The sequence below is a fragment of the Athene cunicularia genome, assembly GCF_003259725.1.
Source record: "Athene cunicularia isolate RWA chromosome 6 unlocalized genomic scaffold, athCun1 chr6_part1, whole genome shotgun sequence".
NCBI lineage: Eukaryota > Metazoa > Chordata > Aves > Strigiformes > Strigidae > Athene > Athene cunicularia.
Window position 1 is genome coordinate 24,304,072 of NW_020799105.1, and position 8,791 is coordinate 24,312,862.

Sequence of the window (8,791 nt, forward strand, 5' to 3'; positions counted from 1 at the left end):
CAATTCAGTAATTCAAATGGCAGCTTTTAATGAGAATTGATTCCACTCAGATTTTAAACTCTTTTTGAAAATTAGTCACTGAATTAGTATAAAAATACAGTTTTTAAGGTGTTTACAGTAGATTGTAGGTATCTGTTTTAATAGACTTGTCTGTGTTAGTGCTGCCTAAAACCATGGGGTGCTTGTGCAAAACCCCAAACGTAAAAACCATCGTTTAGTTACAATATTCATCCACCTTTTTCTCTTGATCAGTACAGCAGTTAGGAATCCATAGTACTTTTATTGTTAGTTTAAGCTTTATTTTGTTTCTCTTTTCATGTCCTTAAGTCTTATTTCTCATCGCAGTTCTGTAAATATTCTTTAAACAACTATAGATATATTAGGATTATTATAGAGAAATGTTGATGAGTTTTAGAAGTTTGTTGTATTGCAAAGTGCGTTTTTAGGTGATTAAATTTGCAAAAGCTTCAGGGCTTGTGTGTTCTGGTTCTTAAGCCCAGGTAGGAATGGCACCGAGCGCTGCCCTCTTGGCAGCATCTTTCCAAGCTTCCCCCTTGGGAGCCCCGCGGCGCGTTTCTGGAAGGTTCCGGGGCTCTCGTGCCGTGCAGACGTTTCCCTTCCCAACGCGGCCGGGCTGTGCGAGTGCTTCCGTGCGTGAGAGAGAGGGGAGTAGTGAGGGTGTGCCGGGGGGACGGTGCCCGTCCCCGTAGAGCTGCGATGAATGTGGAGTAGCTGCTGCGCTCTGGGGACCATTTTGGGAGCCGGGCTGTGGGTACCAGCGGGGTGGGGCGGCTTCATGGCAGGGGGCTGCCTCTTGCTGTGCCCAGGGCAGAGAGGGAGAACATTCACCTCGGGCATCTTAACTTGGGGCACTTGGAAGACCAGAGTTACCCGATGGAGTTCTCATCGAGTCCCGGAGGAGTTACAGATGTCTCTGCAGCTGGGTGCTGTGGGGATGTTGTTGTTAACTCTTCTTTTTGGGACCAATAATGGCCCTTCTGGTGCGTTCTTTGTTGAGTCTGTTCATAATCAAACTCCTGAATTCAATAATAAATGCCTTGGGTGCTGCCTGGGCATTTAGAGCTCAGTTGCGTCACCACATTAAGGTGTTTTTTTACTTTAGGTGGGTTTTTTAAATATGTGGAATGCATGATATCCACATCCATAGATTTTTAAAGGCTTTGGGCATTTATCCTGTTACAATGTGCTTATTGTTATGTTTTTCAGTTCTGGTGCGTAAATTTTAAGTGCTGTAGGTTAAGATCTATTTTCCAGTTCACTCTAATCCTTCCTACATGTGTTCGCTCTGCTTTCCCCTGAGCAGGACCAGAAGCTGGTCTATTCCTCCTGAAATAGTGGCCACCCCCAACCCTTTTTTTGTGATTAGAGTCAGCGCTTGGTGATGGTTATGGCTTTGGGCTGGGGGTGTCTTTTCCCCAGCTGTGGTTTCAGCCTTCCAGAGGGGAGGAGCATCTTCACCCAACCTGTTTCCCTGGGGCTGTGGCACAGGGGTTGTGATCTCCCGAGGGCAGTTTGTGTAGCTTCATGCCTCTTGTCGCAGGAAGAGCTGAAGCAGGTCTGGGTTGTTACTCGAATTATTCAGAATTGTACCTGTTTATAAAGATACAATAAATTATAAATAAACTAAGTTCACCTCTGAATAGCTCTTTAAGTCCCAGCAGGCCGAGCAGCTTCTCCTGTGTCCCTTCACCCTACAAATGTTTTTTTTTTCCCCATGCTTGGTTCATGGCTCTAGATCTATCTAGCTGCAAAACAGACTCCCAACCTCCCCCTTTATTTATTTATAAAGCCTATTTTTTCAGCCCCATTTGGCTGCTTCCTAGAAGCATCTCCAGTTGTTTTCAGAGAAGCCCAGAGACTGCAACCATCAACTGATTCATGGGAGAACGGGGCAAAGCGGCTCTTTATTTGTATCCCCTTGAAGTTAATGTATAGGAGATCACTGTCACAACGCCAAAACCCTGCAACACCAAAACATTGCAGACACTGCTGTGGGTTTAAATCCTTAAGGTACGCTTTTATTTGAAAGTTGTGCTAAAAGGCAGATTTTAATTTTTTTTTTATTAATGTCGATACATCATTTCCCACCCTGTTTTTCCTAACATCTGATGTTCTAATGGGAAAGAGAGTCAAGAGCTGTCCACTAGCTGAATTTTTTACAGGAGATGTCTAGATCTCAGCAGAGAACAAAGGGAAGGATTAGCCATACACAGTAATAAATGACAACGTGCAGAGAAAATTAAATGCTGAACATGATATTAAGGTAAATGGGTTGCAGAGCACTGATGTGCTATGCTTTTGTCTGTGCCAGTTTCTTAATCTATGTATCCTATGTTGCAGAGGATATTTCTCTTTGGATTACTCACATTTGCCTTGGCATTCCACTCCTCAAGAAATCATTTATGCATTTGTGGTATCCTGGTCACGACTGGATCCAGCTGAATGAAGGTTTCTGCTCAGAACTTGGCGTTTCTGCTCAACTGCTGCTCAGCTTCTGCGTTTACGTTTCACTGAGCCATAAGGAGTTTTTCCTACTGCGTGTCCTGGTGGCATGAATACAGCAAGCTCTCCTTATTTTGGCTCAGCCTTCACTATCAAATGTGGATATAAAGAGGAAACAGAGTAATTCTTTAACCTCTGAGGCTTCTGGTGTAAGTACCCTTCTTCCAGGTGAGCCCCACAGGCTTGCTGGTTTTTGAGCTCACAACTGTAAATTTTTTCCTCTGTTCTCAGTAATATAAGAGAAGCAAGTGCCTATAAAGTGGCTGTACCTCTCAATTTTTTGGTCTTTAATATCATGCTGTAGTTATTCAAGGCAGTAATTTCTGGTCTAAGGATAAATCAATGTCTTAAGGCAGAGGCCAAGACTGTTTTTCCAGAACGACACAAAACAGCTCTGAAGGCTACTGCTCTGCGAGAAAACACTCCGTTTGTAATTGCATAACATGCAACCCTCTCTTAAATTACAATGGGTCACTCCATCTTCCCTAATTAAGGTAGTAATTGTTCAGTGGTGAAGCATCCTCCGTACCACAGAACTAGGCCTTGTGCAGGTACATTGCGGTTTGCTCGTAGAGGAAGAACACTGGGAAGTTTCTGCTACTGCCGTGAAGTAGTTCCAGTGTTTTCCATTTCAGCCCTGCAGCCACAGTGGTAAACTGCGACATGTTCAGCAACCTGGGCTGCTGAACTGTGTACAATTCTGAACGTCAAGGTATTTATTGCATATTCAGTGTAAAAATTAGCTGTGATTAATTAGAGCAGCTCTGGTATGATGGGTTAAAGCACAGAGGGTGCTTGGGAATGCTTTCCAGTTTGCATGCCAGTTCTTGGATTCTCAGCTGCAGATAGGATCTAAGAGGTCCTATTGGCTTTTTTTTTTTTTTTTTTTTTTTTTGTCAGGTAGATGAGCAACCCAGCATACTCACTGAGCGGTCTTACAGGATGTGCAAAACCCCATTGGACATAGACCTGCATACGGGGGTACATCCAGGGGACCATAAGATAAAGGCCAGAAACCTGCCAACGCAATAGATATTTCAGAGCATGTCAGAATACGTTCAGCCTTGATTGTGTTTTCATCTCAGCCTGCATTGGCACTCAACTTTTCAGACCATCAAATCGATGAGAAATCGTTATATTGCTCTTGATCAGCTGCAACTACTGGATTTGATGTTTTCTGTCAGAGGGAACTTGTAATCAACTCCCCATTACTGAGGTCATGGAAGTTGGGGGTATTTTAATGGGAAAAAATGAAGTAATTTGGACACTGGGGCCAGCTGGCTCTTGCAGATCCATTCAGAGGGCTCTATCTCCTGGTGCTTTTTTAGGTGGTGCCCGGAGCTGAGCTGGCTCTCAGCACTCATTCCCCAGCCTGCAGACTTACAGGTGTCAGTTTTAAGTGCCGTGATGATACATTTCTGACCAGTTCAGCTGCTGCTGAGTTTAGAGCTAACAAACCTTGCTGGAATCCAGACTGTCACTGTGCCTGTGCCACTTAACAGCACAGAGATGTGGTGTCTGAGCGTGCTCTGCACGGGCCTAACGGGGCTTTTGTTTGGTTCAGCTACAGTCCACAAGAAAGTAACTGCTCTCTGTTCATTTTCTGTTGAGCACCAATTCCCACTCTAACTAAATGGACTTTAAAACCTAAGTAATAACTGAAAAATAATCCATAAGGAACAGCTGGCTGTGTCTGCTGAGAAACCAGAGAAGACAATGTCTCTCTTAACAAAATAGGTCCAAACGGCCTGTTTAGGCAGTCCAAGATATTCCCTCCAAAAGATAATTATTGGGTTTGACCTTGCTCTTACTAGGAAAACCAGACTAGTCCTAATTGACAGTAAAGAAAGAGTGCCACACTTTCAGAACAGATGTAAGACAATCTGTGATTGTCTCGTGTCACAGAACCAGTGATTCTGTGTGTCACAGTAGAGGCTTTAAAGAGGATTTTAAACTGGAAGTGCTTTGTCTTGAAGTTGTTTTCTTCAAAGCTAGCAAACGGAGAAATATTTTGGGTTTTGAGCAGGATTTGAAGATCAGCAGCTTGTGCATTTCGTTCTCATAAGGAACAGAAAGAGTGGTTTGGATTGTAGTAAACACAGAGAGGGAGGAAAAAGAAGGTAAAAATAAAAGTGAGCCAAGTATATAAATTACACGAGAGGTGGAATATGTGTTTTTTTAAACTCTGTTTCCTAAATACACATCCATAAAACTTTAGGCCTAGAATCTCAGAGGAAATCAAAGTCATCATCATGTCTAAAAGGAAAATGGTCTCCTCTGCATAAGCACGTTTGCAAACTATATGGTACAGTTGAGAAATCCAGGTAAGCACTGAGGAATATTTTTCTGATACTAATGAGTCGTCTTTTTTTTTCTTTTTGTCTCCAGTGATTGTTCAATGTCATTTTTTGTGTCTGGTTCAAGTCTGAAGTCCAACAGGGGGCTGGATCAGCTGAAATAACTGAGAATCCTCCTCCATGGCTGATATTTCTATACTTCCAGCAAAAATTGTCTTTCAGGAATTGTCTACTAGTCTTGTTCCTACTTTCACAGCCTACCTCACTGATAGCAGATTTGGTCTAAAGACTAACAAGGAACTGAAATGCTGGGGTTTCAACCCCAAGCCCCAAATTAAGGTTGACATCTGGGTGATTCCCATAGCCCTTCCCAAAGGGGGGTGAGTTTCCCTTTAAGCTTCCTCCAGGGTGGGGCCTTGCAGGGAGAATAAACAAGCCCCAGGTGTCCCCCATTGAGTAACCCAAGGTCAGGGGTCCCACGGAGGGATAACAGCTGGGACCATTGCAGGAGGGGCAGTGTCTGTCTGTGAGGTGGATGCCCTGTGCAGAGTTCTCTGTTGGGGAAGGATCTCCCGCCTCCCTGGGAATGGGCTCCAGTCAGGTCTGGCTTTTGTAAACACGGGCTGTGCAGAGATTCAGTGTGTGGCTTCCTTGGGCTGATGTGTTTGGCTTGTTGACTCGGTTGTCTCCCGTCCCTTCTATGGGAGATGCATGTCACCATTTATCCTACCCGTTGCTGGCCGTGCGGTGTCGTTGTTGGGGTCAGTGGGATTGATGTCGATTATATAATCTGACTGGTTTGTACCCCCAGCACTCACCCATGGACTGACCCTTGTGTATCAAGTACAATTTGGTTATTGGTTCATCTTTATGCTGGCTGTGTCCTTTATGCTAGGCTTGATAACTGGCAAAGCAGGAACACTAGTCAGTCTTCTCTAAGGTAGGCTGTAGAGTCTCTCCTTGAGGAGTGTACCCCCAGAGTTTCTAGAAAGAGAAGAGATCTCTAAAGTTAGATCCTGCTGTAAGACTAACTTCTCGTTTGTAATGCTAGGAACAAGCATATCCTATGAAGATCTATGGCAGTCGAGATCTGTTTTGTGAAGAGATAAACAAGATAGAATGGGAAGTCCCTAATGTCAAAAATGTCTGCAGAAGTCTTTTAGTAAGTGATGTTGTCATATCTGTTGTAGAAAATATTCTTGGCAAAACAGGTGAAATAGCAGGAGAATAAGATAACTGGCTGACATCTTTTACTGTATAGGTATGTTTTTAACTGTGAAAGTACTATGCACACACAAAGTAGTGCTTTGCTCTCTGTTCAGAGCATTTCCAAAAAAGCACTAAGTAAAACTACTTTGGAAAACTCCTATTTTACTTTAGTTCTTATTGACTTAAATCTATAAAGATATATTGTGTTGATAACTACATTTCCCCTTGAAAAACTTGAAATTGCAAGACTGCCTCAAATGCCCTTCCAAAGTTCTGTTAATGAATTTCCCAGGAAGAATTGAGACAAAGCTTTTAACTGAGGGGTTGACAAGTCTCCTTCCTCTAGAAAACTTCTTCCCTGGAAAACTTTCAAATTACCTTATCTTTCTATAATGACACTTTTTGTTGGTAGTGTGCCAACACAAATTAAAAAAAAAGGAAACATAGCAGAAAAAGTTCATTGCTAACTCTTCTGTATCATCAGAGGACAGTAATATATTTCTTCAGAAACCTAACCACTCTAAAAACTCCTCTTTCCTTTTTAGTTTTTAATTTGGGCAGGTTACTTTCTTATAATGAAGTATAGAAAAAATGGAACATAAAGTCAGGAAGCAGATGTTGTCGTGCTCTTAATGAAGGAGTCCAAGAGTTGCTTTTCTCACCATTTCCAGGCACTTCTTTTGTGTCTCTGAAGGATGCTGGCAGGGTAAGTTAAAGCTGCTTTGCTGCTGTATGATGTATTTCTGAAGTTGGGTGATGAAGAAAAAGGGAGTTTAAGAGTGGTGATGACCTGTCATTCTCCAGCTTCCATTGCCAGAATTTGGAATGATCGTAGCAACCACCTGCACCTTCCTACATTCTCAGTATCTATCTTATTTATGTTCTTTTTAATGGAAATGGCGTGATTGGTGTTTAAATATGTTTGATTTCATCATTAGATGCTATGCACGTCGTTGGTGCTACACATCATTAGAATGGTCTTTCTGAGTGAAGGATCTGTGACTTTTGCAGTAGAATTCATTCCTCCATCCCAAACCCATCATCAGCCTCGAATACCTTAAATCCTATTTCCTACACATGTAAAGTGTGATTATCAACGTTACATATTTAATATCAATATTTTTTCCTAGTGTAGAAAAGTTCAGATTCTGCCTTGCTGATATATAGAGAACATTTCATTCATAGTATGTTAATCATTTATTTATAGTTAGTTAAACTACAGTTCTCAGAGGGAGGAAAGGTTGATTTCTGCCCAAATTCTGCCTGGCAGTGTCCATGACCAGCAGCATTTCTCAAGTCAGATAGGAACACTCGGCAAACCTAGGGATAAGTGTTAGAACCCACTATCTAGCTTGTGTTGAGTTTATGAATTTTAAGAAGTTCTTGGGGAATTGCTTTGAGTTGATGTGGATGTGACCTTAGGGAGAAAATAGTTAAATAAAGATTTACGCTCCTATGTCAAGATCTTCTTCAATGACAGCAATATTCAGCATTAAATACAAATTTAGATAGATTTTTATCTGTGGATTGGATTCTAAGGTATGAGCTATTTAAATGTTTTAGCTGGATGAAGTGCAGCTGAATGAAATTTGCTTTGTAGAGCTCAGTTTTAATACAAGTGTAATAATAACAACTGTTGTTTTCTGTTACTTCAGTTTACCTGTTTGTAAACACACTAACTGTGCTGTTAATACTTGATACACATTTAATATCTGTGTGGCAGTGAATTCTTTTCCTGCTTTTACCGTCATATTTCCTGGGGGTTGAGTTACACCGGTAAAGAGGAACTGATACTCCATTCCTAACTAAGTGGTGATCCACAGACCAACATGACTCTGCTCTCCTGGCTGCTGGCACTCCAGTATCACACTCGAGGATACTGAGAGGTGCCACAGCATGGCTTCACGAATTTGTGTGGGACAGTTTGGGAGGTGGTGGTAGAAAACAGTCAGTTTTGGAGATCCATCTTGCAATGAGAAATACTAGCCGTAGCATCATCGTAGTTCAGGTGGACAGAGAGGAAGCGCCTTCATCTCATGAAGCTCACAGCTTGTAACATGGGAAAATACAAACCCTATAATTATTTTCTGTAAGAAAGCACACAAAAAATATCTTGAAATTTGTTCTAAGTATAGTTGTGTGTCTCAGATTAACTTAATCTTTCCTCAAACACTGTACTGTCAAATACAAATGGGTGGTTGTCATCCCATGCCAAGGGCCGTTTGTTATCTCTTGAATTTACACCTGTACTCAGTCCCTTTCAGGAAACTTTTGGTCTTTCCAAAATACATACCCTCTGCGTGTTATGAGTGCTACTAATGGCCAGATATCTTTACTTAGGAAACTGAATGCCTTGTTTAAAAAAAAAAAAAAAAAATTTGCGGAGCTGCAAAAAGCTGACAAACTCATTCCCAAGCCACCGTACTTCTATTTCACTCTTTCTCTTTTATATTTGCTTCTGGTAGGGTTTTTGCTGCTTCTGAAAGACCTGCTTTTGATCATTGTGACAAAAGATGAATCCGGGCACTTGTGACTTTTTCTTTTCTATGAAACTCCTTGGGAATCAGAAGATGAACCCCAGATAGGTGGTGGAGTCCTTAATGCAAATGGCAATTGTTTTACTATGCCAAAACATCTTCTAAAAAATGGGCTGTTACTCCAAGTGTTATGATATGTAAATATTCCAGGGACAAACAAAAGTCCCTGTGTGAAACCTGGACACAAAATTAAAATATAATAAAAGTTAAAGTATAAACTACGTT

At 41.7% G+C, this 8,791-nt stretch overlaps 1 protein-coding gene across 1 annotated transcript in view; it reads left to right on the forward strand.

Moving 5' to 3' along the window:
* The window catches only part of MKI67 (marker of proliferation Ki-67), a 28,005-nt gene extending 19,443 nt beyond the window's left edge, over nucleotides 1-8,562 (forward strand). Inside the window, exon 15 of the mRNA XM_026851566.1 lies at nucleotides 8,495-8,562. Within this exon, the coding sequence (XP_026707367.1) occupies nucleotides 8,495-8,562 (68 nt within the window). The remainder of the gene's footprint in view (nucleotides 1-8,494) is intronic.
* Nucleotides 8,563-8,791: the final 229 nt, after the last annotated feature.